At 42.9% G+C, this 21,332-nt stretch overlaps 5 protein-coding genes across 5 annotated transcripts; 3 read left to right on the top strand and 2 right to left on the bottom strand.

The window, feature by feature from the left end:
* Nucleotides 1–4,914: 4,914 nt before the first annotated feature.
* EAF01_003093 (uncharacterized protein) lies at nucleotides 4,915–6,301 on the top strand (the record flags this gene model as incomplete). Its single annotated transcript, XM_038911347.1, has 2 exons — nucleotides 4,915–4,999; nucleotides 5,061–6,301. The coding sequence occupies 2 exons, from the start codon at nucleotides 4,915–4,917 to the stop codon at nucleotides 6,299–6,301; spliced, it is 1,326 nt and encodes a 441-aa protein (XP_038772582.1).
* Nucleotides 6,302–7,089: 788 nt separating this feature from the next.
* On the top strand, nucleotides 7,090–10,313 carry EAF01_003092 (uncharacterized protein; the record flags this gene model as incomplete). Its single annotated transcript, XM_038911346.1, has 4 exons — nucleotides 7,090–7,250; nucleotides 7,326–8,292; nucleotides 8,348–9,065; nucleotides 9,247–10,313. The coding sequence occupies 4 exons, from the start codon at nucleotides 7,090–7,092 to the stop codon at nucleotides 10,311–10,313; spliced, it is 2,913 nt and encodes a 970-aa protein (XP_038772581.1).
* A 2,447-nt stretch (nucleotides 10,314–12,760) lies between these two features.
* On the bottom strand, nucleotides 12,761–15,520 carry EAF01_003091 (uncharacterized protein; the record flags this gene model as incomplete). Its single annotated transcript, XM_038911345.1, has 6 exons — nucleotides 12,761–13,748; nucleotides 13,802–14,052; nucleotides 14,103–14,253; nucleotides 14,315–14,362; nucleotides 14,415–15,002; nucleotides 15,087–15,520. The coding sequence occupies 6 exons, from the start codon at nucleotides 15,518–15,520 to the stop codon at nucleotides 12,761–12,763; spliced, it is 2,460 nt and encodes an 819-aa protein (XP_038772580.1).
* Nucleotides 15,521–16,086: 566 nt separating this feature from the next.
* EAF01_003090 (uncharacterized protein) lies at nucleotides 16,087–17,991 on the top strand (the record flags this gene model as incomplete). The annotated part of the gene is made up of 2 exons (XM_038911344.1): nucleotides 16,087–16,977; nucleotides 17,026–17,991. 2 exons carry the CDS (start codon nucleotides 16,087–16,089, stop codon nucleotides 17,989–17,991), a joined length of 1,857 nt encoding a protein of 618 aa, XP_038772579.1.
* A 489-nt stretch (nucleotides 17,992–18,480) lies between these two features.
* EAF01_003089 (uncharacterized protein) lies at nucleotides 18,481–20,093 on the bottom strand. The gene is made up of 2 exons (XM_038911343.1): nucleotides 19,416–20,093; nucleotides 18,481–19,352 (listed from the first exon to the last, which is right to left on the bottom strand). The coding sequence occupies exons 1-2, from the start codon at nucleotides 19,737–19,739 to the stop codon at nucleotides 18,627–18,629; spliced, it is 1,050 nt and encodes a 349-aa protein (XP_038772578.1). The 5' UTR covers nucleotides 19,740–20,093; the 3' UTR covers nucleotides 18,481–18,626.
* Nucleotides 20,094–21,332: the final 1,239 nt, after the last annotated feature.

Here is a 21,332-nt window from a genome sequence, read left to right as displayed (position 1 = left end):
TTAATTTCAGTACTGTAAGATCTTTCATTTCGAAATTGGGAAGGTCGTTGCAAAGTAACCGCAGTATATCACACAAACACCATAAATCAAGCAAGTCAATCACACAAGAAGAGGATGAAAGGATCATTCACGGCACACAAAAGGATCCATGAAACTACAAGTAGTATATCCATCCTGTATTTTCCTACAGGGAGTCCCCTGCCCTGCCCTGTCTATTCTCTGAATTCCATGGTTCTTCTATATCATATCATATCTCTCACTCAATACTCATCAGAGAGTTCTGCAATCAGCCTCATTCGGTGGCAGATGAGGTACCGGGGATAGATGAGTTTTGGGTACTGATGGGTCTCGAGGAATTGGGAGAATTGATTCGAGTCTCAGTCTGATTCTGATTTCGTTTCAAAGTCCATTGTAAGTACATATCCAAGTCCAGGTACATATCCAAATCCAAGTCCGAGTACCTATCCATATCCAAGTCCAAGTACATATCCAAATCCAAGTCCGAGTACATATCCAAATCCAAGTCCGAGTACATATCCAAATCCAAGTTCAGATCCATTGTAAGTACATGTGTGAGCATAAGCATAAGCATAGTAGAGATTCCTACAATAAGACACAACACAACATAGACACAAATACCCCAAAGTAAACTCCCTGGAGATTACCCCACTCCCGCAAGAATCCAGAATAGTCGGTTCATTTCAGACCGGGGATTCAAACCGGGGTTTCCAGATATTTATAGTGGGGTTCTGGGATAGATCATAGATGTTGATGCTGAAAGTATGAATAGCGTATATTTACTTTCCGCCTGCCGACAAGTCTCCGGTGTTGGGATTGGATTGGAAGTCCTGGACTTGGTGGGAGACGTGATTTGATGTCGAGTTTGGAAGAGGCGATAGAGATGATTGATATTTATGGGAGAGGAGGAACGCTCGAACGTGCGCGGCTGAGACCCGCACACATGGATATGGATCTTGCACACGACGACCAGTACTTATATCTATGATTTTCATAGATTTCCCTGGATTCGGGTGTGGTAGATACTAATTGGCGAAGACGATGCTCTCATGGGAATCAAGCTTCTCTTGAGGAATCCCGATGGACTGGTGATCTTTGATTTGTGTGTTACTCGCTTTATGAAGGCACATTCCAAGCTCGATGTTGTTCCCGTATGGACTATCGAGTGTCGTGCGCAAATTATGGCCCTCGCAATTGTGTTTCGTATCACCGTTCTCGGTGAAATATCCACCTGTCTTCCAGACCTGTCTCTATCCTTCCAACCAGACTGACTAATAGAGTTCTAGTTTTTCTCGCAACTTCGCGCGATGGTATATTATTGATTGTTATCTCAATACCACTTATAGGCAATATCTTCCTATATTTCTTCATCCAACAATACAAGAATGGTCAAGACTTCCTTGATCCAGATGAAAACTTTTCAACCATTCCTTGTAACCTTTTGGATGCTCTCTACAGAGAGACCTCGAACCATCTTTATAATCGAGGCAATGATAGGCTCGAGTTTCATCAGATTGTCACTTCGGCTTGAGAGATGCTAGTAGATTGAGCTGTGGAACGTTAGATTACTCTTGGAGCTGGTAGTCCTCTTAGAGTTCGAGACACTTCTGGTTGATATAACACAGATAGCGTTGTTCAAAGAATTGGAGAATTTGTATTTAACTCGTACTGAACGATAAGAGTACAGTAAGGTTGTGGAGATGTATGTTCCGAGGAATGTATACACTCTTTGTAATCTTTCCAGAGACAAGATTGAAGTTTTGCCTTGGTGCTGAGAAGTAAGACAATAGGATCGAAAGGCAGAAGCTAGGGTCTGCGTTGATCTGTTGGGATGATTAGATTATAAATATGACATAACGTGAAGAGTGGAACTCACGCTCAGAATAGCAACTATAATTGATTTTTAAATCATGTGATATGACCCGAGAAGGCTGTTGTACCGTGAGGTACAAGTGAATTTTGACGTGGATTGACCGTACTGGGCAGGTAAGATCTGGGAATCAGGAAGATGACGTCAGACATGAACGCAAAAGATTCAGATATCAAGAAGATAACTAATCTTTATCAGTATGTGGACAGATTGAGGAGAAACATAGTAAAGACTACTCACTTTCTGCGTTAGGCGACCTGCTTGAATGAAGATTCCCATGAGAATTATTGAAGCTACACGTCTTCGAAAGAGAACGCAAAATCTTTCACTACCACTTGCCATCGAATGAGAAGCTTCTAGAGGTATAAGATGCGCCTCTGGGGCAGAGAAAGTTTGGCAGATGGATAAACCAGTTGGACTGGTAGAGCGAACAATTAGCAGCTGCCCAGTAGAATGTGATTGCAAAGACTTACTGCTCTGATACGTTGGACACTGTTGCCAAAGAAAAGAAAATATTCTGGCTCTGAAAGCACAATAACCCATTACACACAGCGAATGGAGGATGACTGTAGAGGGGAAAACATTTTGTAACAGTAGAGACCCGTGAGGAAAAAAACAAAACTAAATGTATAGAACTATGTGTGACGAGGACACTATATGAAGGTAGCCTCACCAGCAGACCTTACGAAGAATGCTTGAGTTACATCATGAAGTATATTCCATAATGAAAAAGGCAAGGCAGCAAATGAATGATAAGAAGTAAAGAGATGTGTGATCTAAATGATGAAAGAACGGTGGTACTTATATCTAAAGATTGAATTCTCTGTACTGTGAGCATCCTCTGTCTCGAAATATGCCATGATATATTGGTACAACAAGTTATTGAGACGATTGCTTAGACAACTGCAAGCTTGTGTCACGGTCCTAGACAGTGGGAAATTTTGGCTTCTCCATAAAAGACTTAGGAAAAATGTCTCCGAGCTAAGCGTGGAACTGAATCAAGAAGAAACTGCTCAAATAAATGAAGAAAAAAAGCTCTTAGTACCAGTCGATGGGCAGAGATCGCGTCTTGCGGGAAGAGTGAAGGAATGACGCAGGACTGGACGCGTTCAAATCACCGATTTGATGATAGCTTTGGTACTCCAAAGCCACTCCGTCTCTGGAAACGCATCCATCCGTGTGACGGTCTGACTTAGCTTCGGCGGATGTTGTTATCCGTGTAATGTTTCAAATTTGGATCAATAGGAACTCATTCCAAATCACATTATGTTGACAGCATGCACTCCGTCGGAACCAAAAGTTTTCAGTTCTTTGGTAAGAACGGAAGGCTGCTTGACCGTGACTTCAGGCTTGTTGAGGGACAGTCGCAAACTCAACGTAATTGGGTGATAATGTCAGATCTCTTAGACCACACGCTCTTGTCCACGGCTTCCTGCAAATATGACACTCAAATAGATAGGGTGAGTAGTCAAACAAGTCATCCCTTATCATCATGCCAAGCTGTAAAAGCAAGAAAACTGTAAATTCAGTCAAAAGTAGGTTTCCGTCCAAAGTAGATTTCGAAGCGGACAAATCTCAATCGAGCATAATCATATCCCCAAACGGCAATCTGCTTCTCTTGAGGGCAATTGGCAGGAAAAATCCGAGCAAACGAGTCAAGATTGAGGATCTGTCGACGGAAGCATACCTTCACACTGCGACTTATCTGCCAGCTGTCACTTTCATCCACGCAACAAATTCCGATTCTATCAGTATTCTCCTAGATGCGTGAGACAAAATTGAGCTTGTGAAACGAACAAACACGCGTTGAAGTGTGGGGGTCAGCAAACGCGGCTTCACGTGCAGTTTGAATCGTCGATGCATTTGGAAGACGGAATACAGGATTTGTTTTTGTAAGTTCTCGGGATCATTTCTGACACTTGCAAACACTGTACAATTTGCACCGATCACATGATGTATAGATAGTTGTGCCAAACAATGACTATATTGATTATAATTATGCTGAAAAAGATGTCATCTACTGACTCTCTCGATGCCAGAAGAATAGCTGACAATAATTTTATGTTTAAGATTCGAAGATCCTCGTGATCTCCGTGTATTCAGCCCCAAAAATGCTTGGGAGGATTCGCTCGTATCTATCAACAACATCCATCCATGGATGTTTCAAGCTTTCTCCAGCCACAAATCCCTGCATCATAAAGATCTATTGTGTCAAACCTTTCAAGTCCAAAAATCAGGACCTGGAATGAGATTCCTCTTTCAGCTGCATTCAGTTCATATAAATTCGATATTCGAATCCGTTGATTTCTTCCACAAGAATTCCTAAAGCCAAGAGAAGCACAATCGTCATTGACGCTATTATAGTTCACGCAACAAATCCATCTTCATGTCTGCAAGGCTCTGAATAATCCTTCGTACATGACTTATTAACGCGCCTCTAACCACTTTGGATTCTCGTATTCCCTCACCCTGTTACTGCCTGGAGGTACCAAGAAGTCACGTGAGAACAAACTGTCGCCAGTGCCAAGCTTATCATCTTATTTCACGTTCTGCATTTCTTCACCACCGACAAGGTCATGTTCATGTCTTCATCCCCAGACTTTATTTAAATAACACCACTCGATTTGAAATGGTCCAGGAATATACAAGAGTTAAGAATCACGAAATAACAACCTCGGAAAACTATCCCGAACAGCCCATCTCGACTCCTATACCAAGCCCCACTCGCTTACCAGGAGGCATCGCTTGGAGTCCAAGTCCAATGACTATCCTAGATAGCTGCGGATCCTTTCCTAAGCTTAAACTCATTAGGCTCTGATCTCGTAACAATTAATTGCATCGTGCTCTACTCGAGTAAGCGCTGTCAGATCGTACTTCTAGGCTATGTGATTGTACGTCAAACTCATGACCCCTGAAACTTTGGCATTCTCCACTTATATATTCTTCATTTCTGTTGTAGATGGGACATTCTCATGATAGCTTCATCTTACCATCGTTTTATTTCATCTTTTTACATTTTTTCAGATATGGTTTCAGTCAAGTCACTAGTTGCCCTTGCGGCACTTTCTGTAATGCAGGTTCAGGGCATTGATCTTGATGTTACCAGCACTGGTAAGTCATGATGCATGAAGAAATCTCGTGGATATGAATTTGATTCCATCTTGATATATAGATTCCATAAAATCAGCAGCTAGCACAATCGCAAAAGACTTAGCCGGTCTTTACAATCAGTCTCAAACTCCAGGAAACCCAATTGGCATTCTGAGCGCACCTTATTACTGGTGGGAATCCGGTGCCATGTTCGACACTTTGATTCAATACTGGCGTTTGACTGGTGATTCCCAGTACAATAAACTCGTCACCCAAGGATTAGCCTCTCAACGAGGTCCCAATGACGATTTCATGCCACCAAATCAAACGGCTTCCATGGGTAGTGATGATCAATCCATTTGGGCTCTTGCAGCAATGTCCGCTGTAGAGACACGACTAGTAGAAGATCAGAATGTTTCTTGGATCGATCTTGCTCAGGCAACGTTTGATGAACAAGTACTTCGCTGGGACGAGAAAACTTGCAATGGAGGTCTTCGCTGGCAAATCTTTACTTTCAATGCCGGCTATACCTACAAGAACACGATAACAAATGGGAACTTTTTCCAACTCGCCGCTCGTCTTGCTGTATCCAAAAACAACGACACTTACTCGGACTGGGCAAGTAAAGCATGGAATTGGACTAAAGCGGTTGGTTTTATTGATGAGGACTTCAACATCTTTGATGGTGCCGATGTTTCGACAAACTGTTCTACGATCAACAAAGTGCAATTCTCAGAAAATGCAGGTACATTTATTGCAGGCGCTGCATATATGTACAACTATACCAATGGAGATACTCAATGGAAAACAGCTCTCGACGGTCTCTTAAACAAAACCATCTCCGTATTCTTCCCATCTGGAATTGCCACCGAGACTGCCTGCGAAGCCAAAAATTCTTGCACCACAGACCAACGCGCCTTCAAAGGTGTACTAGGAAAATGGCTCGTGGATACCATCGCCGTCGCTCCATACACTAGCGATCTCATCACCAAGCAACTTACTAGCTCCGCCCAGGCTGCTGTAAAGACTTGTGGAGATAATGGATGTGGTTTGGATTGGAGTGGTGATGCCAAGAATAGTTCCACTGGTGTGGGAGAGCAAATTGATGCCCTCAATTATGTACAAGGCTTGCTTCATAGCCAGGTTTCATCGTCTACCACTCGAAATTCTTCGGGTGCACCGACAACTGGTCCCGGGGGTTCTACAAGCACAAGTGAAAGTGCTAGCACGTCTACTACTCAGAATGCGGCGGTTGGAATGGTAGTAGGACACTCGGCCTTGAGTTTCTCGATCTTGGGAGCATTGACTTGGTTAGTGCTGTAAAATAGATAGATTTTGGTTAGTGGGTATTCAAAGAGAAATACTAGATTTTTACCCAGATCTCTTGTATAATGACTAGAATGGTGTTGGAACTTTTTCTCGCTCGGGTAAATATCTTCTGAGATGATGTTCGCGTGTGCCACTTCTCTACATGATGGGACGGAAATGGAAGAATGCTAGCACAGTCTATTAGCTTATGTGGTAAAACTTTCATCTCGAAACCTCTATTCTTTCCCTATTTCACCACCAATGACCCTAAATCTCTAGTGAGTATCAATTCAGAGGGAAATGTTTTCGTCTTTGAGGTTTGCGTTACTTTTGCGTGTTGGGATATCGAAGTTTCATCAGTCTCGATAAATATGGCACAATTCTAGCACCTAAGAATATTCCTCTGCGCAGCAAATCTTCTCACCTTTCAATACCAGTAATAAGTGAATTAGATATCTACAGTTTTCAGGTAATCGGTAGAATTGGTATTTTCGTACTCTCTGCTGCCTAGTATATAGAAAGCTTGGAGAAACCAAATATTCCATTTATAAACTTCTTCCACCCTCGTCCATTTTCACAAAATACAACTTTTTTCAAAACTTTTCTCTTTGACCATTATTATCAGTCGACTCTCAATAATCTTTTTTTTTTTGCGCTGTCTATCCTCGATCATCGATTTTCAAGCGGCCATATCACATATTTGTGTCAGTTCTGCGGATAGATATTCGCAATCAACTTGATCGCTAATCCCGCATCAACTTCCAGCTTCTAGTGATAAAATTGAAAAGCTACTAAGATTAACTATGGATGATTACGAGGATTCTGAAGAGATAGATTCCGGTCTCCCAGATGAGAATGATGACCACAGTACATTGAAACCATGTCAACAACGACTAGGTTTATCTTCAAAATATGTCAGAAATTGGACAAAGTCAAACGCATTTCGAGAGTTTTGCCAGAATTGGTGAGTCGTGAATTTTTCTCCACCTTCAGTGAACTCCATTCGTGAATGAGCAACTGATTATTGTCGTGCTGAAAGGAATGGTGCGATGAGCAAAACTTCTCGGGTGTCTCGCGACAAGCTGAATTATGTGCATACAAAACTTGCCAATGGGTTTAGAATCACCGTTCACAATCCAGATACATCTCAGATACTTGGTTTCTTGGTATTTGATAAGAAGAAAGGAATGCTAGAACTGTGCAACTATAACAGTCAACTAGCACGCGAGGTTCTCGATATGGGCGGTACAAGCAAAGCCGACGACGACGAAATGGCGGGAACTCATGGTGAAGGGTTCAAGCTTGCTGCGTTACTTATGATACGAGAAGGTTATCAGGTTAGAATTACTGCGTCAAAGTTCTATTGGAACTTTCGCTGGGGGATCAGGGAAAAGAAAACACTCTGGTGCTTTCTGAGCGAAGTCAAGAAGAAGCCTACCCAGCAAGAACTGAATCCACAGAACACAGAATCATCGCTTTTCAGAGATGCAAGTCCGTGGAAAGATGTCTCTGTGAAGATGGGGTGTGTTCGCGGGAAGCAAGGGAAGCCGATCACGGAAGCCGAAGTGATGGAGTGGCTTAAAGTCTGCATTCATTTCGATCGCCCCAAGGAAATCGTATTTACACCATCTGGTAATTTGATCTTGGACCCAAATTTCGGCGGTAAAGTATACTTAAAGGGACTCTTCTTAGAGAAAACATCCAGAACACATGCAATCAAGTACGGTTATGATTTCTCACAGGGTCACATCGGGCGAGACAGAAAAGGAATAGAAGATCCCGACCAGATGGCAACTCTTTTGGCAGAAGTATGGAAAGAAGCAGTCCAAAAAAACGGCTCTAGAATGCTTGACATGTATATTAATATGCTATTGGAGAAGGAAAAGGCTTGGGACGATACTATCGACGTAGATAATAAAATGACTCGGTCCATAGCCAAAGCTATCTGGTCCAGACTCCAAAAGAAGAAAGATAACTTCTACTACGGCTCACAGAATGCCGCAAAGGTAAGAAGGTGCATTGCATTGAATATCGATTGATATACTGACAAAATACTCGTAGGATTCTGCAATAATCAAGTCATTATTGAAGAAAGAACCCGTTCTTTTGCCAGACAGATTATGGAAGACGTTGACAAAATATGAGCTGCCTCAGACACCATTGGAATACAGAAAGAATATAATGTGCAATTCCCAGACCGCGCCCACTCTAGACACACCGTATTGCGCAAGTTTAATGAGAACTTTGAGGGCTGCTTTAGCGTTGGATCCGCAAACCCAACCTTTCTTGTTGGTGTTCAAGAAAGCTGGAATATCTGGACTCGATTCATATCTGGATGTCGATAATTCTAAGCTTCTTCTGCATGAAAAATGGATGGATTTTGAGAAAAGCCATGGGGAGAATAGCACAGACTGTAGCCTATCGCACATGCGAAATACTGGAGATGTCATCAGCCCGATTGAAATATTTTCTTGCGACCACATTATCATCGAAATTTGCAATCAAGTACTGCAAGAGCTAGACAGGATCAGAGCTGGTAAAGGTTCAATCGGTGATCGGAGCGTAGACTCCTTGAAATCACAAGTCAGCGAGTGCCTCAAGGACATGATGCAAGGGATCCAAGCTCTTCCAGGTCCCCAGAAAGGAGAAATCTGTGTATCCTGGGAAGATAACGAAGCTGAAAAATTATTCAGACTTCATCGTATGAAGCTTCAATGCTGTGTGACACTGCATCGAGAAAGTACGTGCAGTCATAAGCGGTCGGAATTGTTAGCACGAGGTATGTCATGATCCATTCTGACTTCAATTTTCATATTGCTGATACAACCAAACCAGGGTACGGGATTTCATTCAAAACCTCAGATGAGGAAATGAGAACTGAGGCTTGTGGATGTTCACACAAATTGTGACCTGCACATCTGTGCACAACGAAATCACATTCAACGATCTCTCCCTGACAGAATCTTATTTCCCTATGGTCTCTAGAGCACATACACCAATCGCATTCTTTGGCTTTCCTCCTGCAGCTCAGAAGCCGGCTCAAAACCAGTCAGTAACAGTCGTCAACACACCTCGACGGAGCTATGTACGAATGAAGCCGAACCTTGATGAAAAAGGGTCACAATTAGCTCCAGCTAACGATAAAAAAGAGCTAAGTGAAGCTCTAGGTAAAGTTCAAAAGGCGAATACTGAGCTCACGCGCACAAAACAAACTCTTAGTAGTTGTGGACTGCGACGCGACGAGCTCAATCAGAAAGTCATTAGTTTGCAATCGCAAAAAGAACTCGCCTCAGTTGAATTCGATAAAATTAAGGCCGATAATGCTTCAAAGATTTCACAAATACATGAACTCGAAGCCAGGATTCAAGAACTTACATCCCATCTGGATACCGCCAACTTTGAGACTGCAGGTCTCAAGATACAACTCGCCACAATTCAATCCGAGAAAAAAACTCTGCAGCAAAGACTCGACGATGTTCAAATCCAAATTAACTCCAGCCATTCGGATTCTGAAGCACAGGAGACCATCCATGAACTACAAAATCGCGTCCGTCGAATGAAACTCAAAATTGGAGAATCTCAAAAGACTAATGAGCGATTGCGAGAAGATAAGCGGGTATTGGAAGCTCGTGCAATAGAAGCAGAGAGCCAAAGAGCTGCGGCAATTTTGCAAAGAAATGAATTCGTTATCGAGAGATACGAAGCAAGTATTCAGGAGCAATCATCGAGTCAAAGTACGGCAACATTCAGTAGGCAGAGTTCGATCACCAGAATTGGACGCGTTGCGGGGATTAAGAGAGGTAGAATTCCGAGTATGGATTTGCGCATGAGAGAGGAAAGTGTTATGAGGGGTGCTACAAGTAATTCACACGATGTGAATGAAGATCTTGAGATGTACGGGGCTAGTCACCCACGTCATATGAGCACTTTGGTGAAATCCGAGCGACAGAGCGGGAGTGGCACTGGTAGATTGGTAAAGAAGCTTAGGATGGAAAGTCGAGAGGTCATTGATTTGTCTGAAGATTGAGGTTGAAATGAATATGGTAATCGGTATTCGGTGGGGAGCAAATATTACATGGGAAATGGAATAAAGATCAACCTGGGAATCTTTCTTTGAAACGAATTTCATTTATTAACAGAAGAATAACAATATAACTTATCTCTTGACAAAAACTAAAATGAAAACTCCGTGACAAGAAAATTTCGAAATTCGCGTATGATAAACAGAGCATCTCATTGACCGGAAAAAAGATTCTCTACTATTCATCCAAGAAAAGCTTCACGGAACCAACTTTTTAGATCCAGACCTCTTTAACATTCTCATTTTTCCTTCTTTTACCTTTTCCTCTTGCTTTAATGTCATTTTCCAAAAGTATAGCTTTTTCAATCCACCCAAATTTTTATTTATCAATAGACCCAAACCTCATTATCTGATCCCAATCTTAAATCTCAATTCTAATCCCCATTTCTATTTTAATATCATTGCGAATTATGGTCGCTGTTAAATTCTCTACTCACCTACCTATCTATCTGATCCATAACCAGTTGTACCCCTTTCCACATCATCACATATATACGACTCCTTCCAAAATAATAACTAGCGTATTGATATGAAGAGTATGGACATTGGATCAAGAGAAACCTTGGAATATATCTTTTGATGATTGGGCATCCATATCTTTGATGACTATCTAGGTCCTACTAGCTAGTGTATATATAGGAAAGAGAATTCACTTGATGTACTTTGGTGCAGACTTGGTTATGTTTAGATGATTAGATAATTAGATGATTGAATTTAGAGGTCTGATGATGCGGTATGGTATGGTATGGTATGGTATGGTGTTGTGGTGGAAGAGATATAAGAGAGGCTTTGTTTTTTGATAGTAGGTTAGGGGATTGTGAAGATTGTGAGGTTGGTGTTAGTGGTGGGAGGGAGAAAGAGAAAGAGAAAGAGAAAGGGGGGAGGCGTAATAGCGTAGGGATCATGAGTTTATGATGAAAAAGAAAGGGGGGGGAGGGATTTACGCAGCTACACTCTTGATATTTGATCGGTTTGGGATAGCAATGTGATTTGAGAGGGAAAAGAAGAAGAAGGAAAAAAAGATTTGACCGTAGATAAAAGATACATGAGTCCTGAATCTCAAATCCAGGTATTATATGCAGTTTTCTCATGGGGATTTGAGAAAGCGTATCGGGTTGGAGTTGTGATGGAGAATTACAAAGGATTTTCCTTCTTGTTCATTAAATTTCTAATTCTTGATGATAGGTGGTGAGTATCATGATGGGCTGTGGGTATACTGAGATTGCTTTCTTTTCCATAGTTAAGTTGAGATTTGAGATGACGTGTTGTTGGCGAGATATTCGATATCACTTATGGACTCAAGTCGAGGGGTGTACCAGACAGGACGAGGAGACGATGATACTTAATAATGGGCTCGGTGATGCATTTTGTTTTAGCGGCGTAGGCTGTCTAGTTGTGATTGCTAAGGATGTTGGTGATGGAGAATTGTATGGAGAATGAGGATGTTTGAGTGGTTGAGGGGAGGAAGAGAAGGCGGATATACTAACCGAGGCTTATGCCTGGTCATGGATCGATATCGTTAATAGCGAAAGTTTGGAGAGTGATGAAGGGAAGGATTCAAAGCTGGAACACCATTGTCATGAAATCGCGGACTGCCTCCTTTTTGTGTAATCGTTGCTGAGATGAATAACTTGTTGAAAAATCATGACATGTAAATAATATTCGAGCCTTTGTTTTTGGTTTCAAGAAAAATGATATCTCTTCGTTCGGTGAAGTGGAATGGTAGGATAGTCAATTAGCTAGTAAGGAGGTCGCGCAACTCTTCGCTTGGGTGTATTAGTGGGGTACGATTACCTCTTACATTTTAGTGAATAAGGACACGACGAGCACATCAGTATTGTCCCCCGTACGATATTTTGGGGAAAAGACTACCCCGAAAAGCTGCATGTGTAGACTCCAGTGGAAGTCGCTGCTGGAGATCTAGAGACTTAGCTTATTTTTTAGACCGCCCGTCTTGCCGGCTTTAAACCGAATGGGTTTGATATGAATTTGACAAGATGATTGAGAATCCTACGTGTCATGTTATGGGGGTAGGAGATCCTTATCTTTTGGGGAGTATGGCATCGTTCAATATTTGTGGTGAGGATTAGGGGGATTTTTAAATCATGATAGGAATATACGCTTTCAAGGTTTCCAAGGCACATACTAATTGCGGAGGGACTCGAAATGGTTTTTAGTGATGCTATAGAAGATTGTAAAAAGTAACTAGTAGAAAATTCTGTAAGATATAAACAGGGAGTACCATCTTGATAGATAGAAAGTCCGATTTCACGTTGATCATCCCTCCGTGACATGAGGAAAACTCGCATTTAATCAGTCTACAGGAGTCTACTTCGATTTCCCTATTCGATAAAAAAAAGTTCGATCTACATGTTCCAAGATATTTCAACTGATCAATCCGTATCCTGCAACCAAAATTTGCCTCTTGCCGTTCGACCCAATATATTTTCATTCAAGGCCCATTCCACAAACATCTGATCATCCGAATGAACAACATTCAAGTCACCGCACGGATATTCTTCTACATATATAGCATTATCTTTGACATGCTTCGCAATATGTTCCATTCTCTCATCCCAGCAATTCTCTCCCTCGAACTCGAAATCACAGTCTTGCATCGGACATCCCAATTTCACCAACGGAACCTTTTCATGACGTCCCAAAACCTCCAATGCCTTTTTAGCTCTATCACGTAGAGCTCGATAGAATGGTTCCATCTGAGACTTTCTCATTATACGGTAGTTTTGTTTCCAATAATGATTGATTGGAGAATCCTGTTTGCTGAGACATGCGCTCTCTCCGCAAAGCCAGTTCAAATGCTTACATGCGACGTGGCATTTCCACTGTACTTTATTTGCGAATTTAGCAGTACATCCTGCGAAATGAAATATACAAACGTAGATATGTGTGTGTTCGATGACCATGTGGCGACTTATATCATCATAGTACGTGAATCTTGAGAACGAACAGACCTGACATTTCGGAATAGGCTGACTAACAAAAAGTACACGGCGAAAATACTTTTGAAGCTCAAAAGCTTCCGTTTTCCGATTATCTTCTTGTTTTATAATATCCCATACTACTTTGTCAGGTGCTTTTCGCTGCTCCGCAAGCGCGAGATGAGCATATTCGGCGTGGATATTCTTATGCTTGTCGATGTTTGGCTCCTCGATGAGTGTTTCTTCCGGATCCATGTCTAATTCCTTATAGGTCTCACGGGCTTCATCTCTTGCGTTCTTGATTTCAAAGTAGGTAACAGAGCGCTTTATCTCATATGACACTGGATACTTCGGACGTTGTGCTAATCTCTTGCTGGTTTGTGTTTCCATAGTTTCAAGGGCTGTGACGACATTTATCTCTAGTCCACAGTCGTGGCCTGCACTATTCGCTTTGATCAGCTAATCACAGAGAGTTGATCCAACAAAACTTCTTACCATCTCACAGATAGTTCTTCTGTGTTTCCTGGAATTTGAATTGCATTGCTACACCTCGGACAATGATCTCCAATCGCCATGCTATCTAGTATCACAGCCATTGATATCTGGGCTTTGGGCTTGACTAAGCTGTCCCAAGTAGTTTGATCAATCGTCCTTCCTTTATGGTCGGTCAACCAAAAGTTGTCCTCCATAATCTGGCGACTGCCAGGTATCCCTTCGAAATTTATATGTAGGAAGCGAGTGAAAGTCTACCATCATTAGCGCTAGGCCGGTAGTCATTGGGATCACACCAACTCACTTCCCAGTTTCTATAAACACCATACGGCAAACTTCTTGATCGATTGAATGTATCGATAAACATTATGTTTTCACTTAAGAGAAAGCTAGGGGCATGGATAATGTGGACCTTCAGAATTTGAAGATGAAGAAGAATGGGTGCAATAAATGGCCTGTGGTGGATCATGGGTTGATTAGCGTCAACCTTGCTTGAGCGGCAATAAATACACCTACCAAAACTGCTCCAAGAGCTCACGTACAAGTCGTGCTAATAACAAGGTACTGCATCTGTTGTCAGACCAAAGACTAATGCGGAGTGATTGAATCCACTGACACTTGTTTAAAATGCATTTGAACTTCTAATAAAGTCTGTCGTGGATTGGAGCCTTGTGTTGCCATCATCCGCTCTTCCCTTGCCTCGTTTGGTGATGAAGCATGACCAATTAGAGATGACTTTAAAGCCTTGATTTGGGATGTGTTATCTTGTAAGCTCTTCTCTACCCTTTGCACAGATTGCAAGGTCGCAGAATACTGTGCCTCCCTTGCGCGCGTTAGCGCATTGATAATTTTGAAGATCCGTGTGGGTAATTGGTCTATTTTTTGGCCCAGGAAATCTTTTGTAACTTTGGATGATTCTAAGATACCACAGAGTCCTTCTTCCAGGGGATGTAACGCATCGCCAATTTTGTGAACTCTGTCGTCAAGTTCCTTTTGTAGTCTCGTCAGATTACGAGGGATATTCGCAAGCTTTATATTAATTGCCATGTCGCGATCATCTTGTACTTTACCTTGTGCTGCAGTAAAAGATCGAAGGGGGCCGATTTGTTGTTCGAGAAGGTTGGGAAGAGTGTTGCTGATGTTTGATTGGATGAGATTTGCGATTTCAGTGGGTAGCTGATCTCGGAGTTCGCAAGCAATTAAACTAAGGAAGATTAAGATCTTTCGTTTTTGAAGAGCACTTGAGATGCCAAGATTTAAATTAATGCCTCATTGGTCGGCTACTTACCGAATTTGATGTAGCTCACACAACTGAATTGATAGTAGAGGTAACGAAATCTCGTCCTTCAACCTGTCCGCCTCCTTGAGGAGCGCCCATGCTATCTTCTTTCCGCTCCCAATGATCAATCTCCAAACCGCTCCCCCAGTTGGTTGTTTCCCAAGGTCAGATCCATATCGTGAGACTATCTTCTGTGTGAACTTGTCGACCGGCTTTTGGACGAGATTGAGTTGAGACTTGATGAACGTGAGATCATCGGGAGTAAGAGTAACGACATTGAAATCACGCAGGCGTTTCAATGTACCATGCAAGCCCTGAAGAAAATCAAGGCTACTTTGATAGCTTTCCGAGGCACCACCAGCACTTCTTAGTGATTCACATACTGTCCAAAGCACTCCAATTGCAGCAGCAAGATCTCCTGCAGACCAGCCAAAGGCAGCCATGTGTAATAGTCATAATGAAGGAAGAAACAAAACAATTCTGGATGTGGGCAGTTTACTACATAAGAATGATCAGGAATCAGTGCAGCAGATAATCCCATATGCAGCACTTGCTACTAGGTATGCAGAAGCGGAAGGTTGCATCAGCGGGCGGCTGTAAACGCATACATGACAGACAGGTATTGATTGGATCAAAATGAATGGTTTTTTCAGGGGTAACAACAACATGTTTCAGTCTCTGCAAATCGTGGATAGAATCGGCTCGTGTGAACCATTGAAATTGCCTTCAAGGCATGTTTTCGTGAGCTTATGCTGCTATTCCATTTTCTATTTCTGGGACATGTATGAATTGTAAAGCAGAAGCAAACGAGGACTTTGCGCATTTTAGAAGCACGGCTATTTGAACTGTTACCACGTGATGTACTGACCGCCATAATGCCTAATATTCTGCCGTCCACCCAAAGATAGTGCCGAGATACAGGTTTCATCCCCTCCTTCAGGCCGAATCCATCTTCATCTTCGTCTCCCATCTTCTCCACACAATTACCTCGCATTAAAGCATCATCAAAATGGAGGTAGCCAAGAATCCTATAGTCGATATTGTGAGGCTGGCTCCTCCCAATGGTGACCCGCCTATGTATGTGCAATTCATAGATAAAATACTCATCGAAGACCAACCCTCACCAGAGCTGCGTGCGGAACTCTTGACACTTCTTGAAGACCTTTTGCAAAATAAGGGGCTCGCAGATCTCGTAGGCTGGGATCTTGTGCCTACATTAATCGATGTTCCAGGCTCAGAATCTTGCTTAATCACGATTGCACGACTTGCCAATCCTCGCGAAGTTATAATATCGGTCCTGGCGGAATTGAAAAGGCTAGACCTAGATGGAATTGAAGATGACTGGCATGGAGGAGAAGCTGGGGTAGAAAATCAGGATAAATCAGCGATGTCAAACGACCTCGATCGGTTCTGTTTCATACTTAGCCTTCTTTCTATCATTCACCCTCGAATCAAAACCAAACATCCTTCACGCTTTTTAGCAACTACCATTCATGCCATTGTGCAAGCGTTCCATCCTTCCCACCGAGCTGTCATGGCGATTGGCAAGTTTGCGCACATAGTTTCTGGCAAGAAGCGACCTACATTACCGGGACGAAAATCTAGTCTCAGCATCGCCAGCGTTATGCGCCCAGAGATAGAATCAAATCTGCCTCCGGCACCCGACCCCGAAGCACAAGAAGAGGATACGTACGAATCTGCCATACAAAAGAAGCTTTTGCAAGGACTTGTGACGCATATGCTGGAAATGTACATCGATGTATATCCTTTAGAATGGGCCGGAAGATTGCAGGAATCCTTTGATCCAAAAAGAGTTGTAGCGGGTAGAACGAGTTTGGCAGAGGCATTTCAAACCACGCCCGAGTATCAAACTCGAGAAACAGTTGCTGGTCAGCTTGTGGTAAGTGCGGATACTGTGTGTCTAACATGTCAATTCTAATTCAACTAGTCCCTTGCTCGCGATCTCGAATTGGCCAATTACGATCTTTTATTCGATACTATCCATTCAGAAGAACCTATTGCACATGCTCCAAATCCCGAAGATGATCTACCGGACTCGCCTGAGGATATCCCACTTTCCCCTGTTGGCTGCCTATTCCTTCTTACTTCTCTCATATTCTCATCCGTCATGTTCAAATCGAAGACACCAGAACCAGTCATGTCTATATTCCCTGATCATGCCAAATTGGTGGCTCGATTTTTCGAATCTGCGACTGGCTCATCTATTGCCATTGTTGACGCAGTGGTTGCAATTGGGTTATGGTTAGAACATTCCAATAAATTTGTATCTGGGGAGTTCAAAGACAATGACTATATGGCACATCTAAGGGCTTTATCATTATGGTCTGCCACAAACCCTTCTCCTGGCCTCCGTTATTGTACTCACAAATTAACCTCTGCCATCCTACATGCACATCCTGTGGATGCCATAAGGTTAACTTTCATCTCAAAGACACTGAAGGGATCTTCGGATGAAATTGGCGCGATAGCACTCAAGGCATCTGCAATTACATGGCTCAAGGAAGAGTTAATTACAGCTCATGAGAGGAAGACACAAACACTTTTCTCTACCCCCTCTGCACTTTTGGAGACACAATCCCAGATCTTCCCGAATCTTTCGACGCTTGTCGACAAATTTGATGATGAATTGAGTGATGAATTGATAGAGTCATTCCCAGTCCACATGGCCGCACTCAATTTTCTATTCTTCGTCGTAGGAGAGCAATATACGAGTATTATACCTCCTGGAATGATGACGCGAGTCGAGAGCGAATATTTAACTCCATTAAAGACTGCTCAAGAAAGTGCATTGAAGTCTTTAGTCTCGGCCAACGAGATGGGAGCCCCACACATGGAATTTGAATTATTGGGCGAACAGATCTCAATGTGTTTTTTGAAACTCCATGAGAAATGATTGATGATTGACGAGTTATGATCAATGAATATAGGTGAATGAAAGAGGCTATATACTTTCTTGTACCGTCGTTCATCTGACGTCTTTTGCGAAGGTTTGGAGTATGGATACCTGGAGCATATGATTGCGAATCGTTTGTGTATTTACGACGAAATGAAAATATCAGGTTATGAGGCAGTTTGAAGAATGTGCATCTTGATGTGATAGTGATGGTCAATGATTGGCTCAGGCATGTCAGATTTTAATGATCTCGTTTGGTCTTGACCCAGAAGTAATTAGATACGTTGAATAAAATTGTCTACCCTCGATTGCTAGGTCCAATTGCATGTATTGTCACTTGTAAATTTCCAATTATCGATTTACTAGGGACACAAAGTAAACCGTTCTCCATGAAACTTAGAGTCAAACTACTGAAAGTATTCAGAGCATTTGTGTCATGCAGGGCATTGTTTTCACTGAGCACGCTTCACATAACATGGGGAAAGTCCATGATTTAGAACGACAGTATACATTCCAGTCGTATGCCAAAGTAAATCTTGTATATACAAATAATAAAGTCCAAGTATATACAACAATTGAATATCCGTACTCCCTTCCTTTTCCACCCCTCCATCTTAGATTCGACAGTTCGAGATCTAAATGCTAGCAAAAGCCGACAAACTGGATCTTGCAACTCCCTTGGAATCGAAAAGGATAGCATCAGAACAACTGCTTCCCAAAGCCGCATTATTGATCCAAGCAGGCTCCCAATAGAAAAGTCCCACTCCACCACTAACTCCCGCGACTATTGCCGCAACGTCCTTAATCCAGGTTGTTTGGCCCGCAGCACTAAATGGGATCGATGTTGCATCGGATGGGAAAGCGTAGGCAGGGGATGGACATGCGAATGGCCAGTTGGTTTCGGCGACTACGAGTTGTTTACCCCATGTGGAAGCCATGTTTGTTAAGGAAGTCTTGAGACTTGCGAGGGTTGCGGCGGAGGTATAGAATGGATAGTAGGATACGCCCATCATGTCGAAATCGGTGTTGAGGAGAGGTCCTGCTGCGAGAACGGTTTTGTAGAAATATTGTTGTTCGCTCCAGGAATAGCCGTTGTCGAGATGGATCATGATCTTGGGTTTGGTGGTAAGAGTCGAGTCTTTGATACCGGCGGAGGCGGAGTGGAGGAGACTGGCAATGTTGAAGTAGGAGGATGTGGTGCCGATGGGCCAGAGGAGTCCAGCGCGGATCTCATTTCCGATTGAGATTATCGAGGGAGAGATGCCAGCACTGGCAAAGGCGTCCGAGACTGCCAGAGTATAATTATAAACTTTCCATGCAAGGTTTCCAACGGTATCAGTTGGCCAGCCAGAAGGGATTGCCTGGTGAAGAAAGAAGTTAGTCTTGATGCTTGAAGAAATGGTATGAGTAGCAGATTTCTTTACCTGATGACTTGGATCAGCCCATGTATCACTGAAATGTAAATCGAGGTAGATGTTCAATCCAGCAGCCTTGGCACGTTTTGCAAGAGCCAAGTTGTAGGCCAAATTGTATTGGCCACTGGAAGGGTTGACCCATATTCTTTGTCTCACAGTGTTGACACCTGAAGCTTTCAAAATAGTCTCGAGGGCTTGTGTAGTACCAGCGGTATTTTTGTAAGTGTAACCACTTTTCTCCTCAACAGAGACGGACGACCAGTCGACTCCTTTGTAAGTAAGAGCAGCGAAGACTTGTGGCGCAAAGGCCAATACAGAATAGAAAAACTTCATGACTGAGAATGTGCAGAAGAATGTAGGAGGATATCCATTTTCCTCTCGTGGGAGATCTCTCCAGAGGATATATAAATCGAATCTTGAGTGATCACTGTTTAGCCGACTTGATCAACATGTTTGGAGCCGAAGTACACTTGCGGTAATGAACAGGACGCTCTCGAGTGTGCGAAGTGGATATTTGCGTCTCCACACTGAGGGCGGCACCGTCATTAGTCTGTGAGTTGGATTGACAGGGAGACAGGTTCAAGAATGACCTCCGGGGAATTCTCAATCCAGTCCAGTTCCCAATCTCGTATCTCAGACAGGTGTGGCATTTCGGTATATTATATTTTAAAAAGTGATTGTTCATCTGACTTCTCCCACGCAGCATACCTAGTCCTTCATCTGACTTATTTGTGGCCTCAATGTAACGGCGTTCACCTTCTGACCTGGTGCTCTCCTCGACACTCGTCGAGGGATATTATTGCATTACAGTATTAACCATGACCACTGAGTCCAAAAGGATTCATTAACCCCAAACTCCCGTGTTCATGGAAGACGGTTCCAGATCTGTTCATGATCCACCAAGGCGGAGTAGCCAAGTTTTCCAATCAAGACGTCTTCCTGACAGGAACCCAAACCATAAAAATCTGGGGAAACTTCAACATGGGTTGCACCCCCATCCCATCAATTAGAAGCTACATTGACAAGACGAAACGTGTTTGCCCCACCAAGTTTACAAGCCATGCAAGGGTCATTGTCACCTTATTCGTGAGTCGGAGAAAGTTTCTTACCCCTTGGATTTTACTTGCCTTTTGTTTTCGGTTGCATGCTTCCTTCTTTCCTCCTTTCCTCCTTTCCTCCTTTCCTTCTTTTCATCTCTCCTTCCATTTTTCCCTTCCAATTTTTTCCGCCCTCGTTCAGTCAGCACGCTAATGCGCGCAAATGGATGATTTCCCCCGAAAATGATCAGAATCAAATCCCGAGAAGATCACATGACACGTGACGTTCTAATTCTTTTGCTGAGTCAGTCGGCTCTAAACTTCCCCCCATCTTCGGCACGTAGGAGGAATGAATGGCAACGGAAATTTTATTTTCCATTTCGGCATTTCAAGCAAGGAATCAAGAGACTTAGAAGTCTTCCAAGAGTTTACGCATCACGAGGGTTTCCACTTCATCCCTCTCCCGCTCTCCCGAGGTACCGATTGTCTGTTCCACTCTTGTACACTTCAATCTTGTTTGCCAGTCGCGCCAGTAAACGCTCTCACTCGGCCAAGAATAGCCCGGGTGTGATCGATGTACTTCTACTTTAAGATTTAACTTTCAAAAGATATCTGTCAGCATCTACCAAGAGCTTAGTGGTGATCGATGGTTAGGTGTTAGTTACCATCTTCCATGGGAGTTCCTCCGAGATGTACCAGGAGCCATATTTGGTGTCCGCCGGTCCGAGCCGCCATCAGCATGGTCCACAGAAAGTTGGTGATTAGAATTGGGCAACATGCTACATTCTTCCCATGAAATGCCTCTGTGACTATATTAGCTCTGAAAGCCTCATAGCACATCGATTTCCTAGCAATTTCCTGGCATGGCTTCTTATTATATCAAATTCCC

Source organism: Botrytis porri (genome assembly GCF_014898465.1).
Source record: "Botrytis porri strain MUCL 3234 chromosome Unknown BPOR_004, whole genome shotgun sequence".
Lineage (NCBI taxonomy): Eukaryota > Fungi > Ascomycota > Leotiomycetes > Helotiales > Sclerotiniaceae > Botrytis > Botrytis porri.
The sequence above is the reverse complement of the archived record's forward strand: the minus strand, read 5'-3'. Positions and strand labels throughout refer to the sequence as shown.

What these genes read in the sequence shown, in the direction of transcription:
- EAF01_003089 (XM_038911343.1), bottom strand. Translation starts at nt 19,739, where the DNA reads ATGAAGTTTTTCTATTCTGTATTGGCCTTTGCGCCACAAGTCTTCGCT. An exon ending in GGGCTGATCCAAGTCATCAG is followed by an intron (nt 19,353 to 19,415) that starts GTAAAGAAATCT and finishes TTTCTTCACCAG; the next exon opens with GCAATCCCTTCTGGCTGGCC.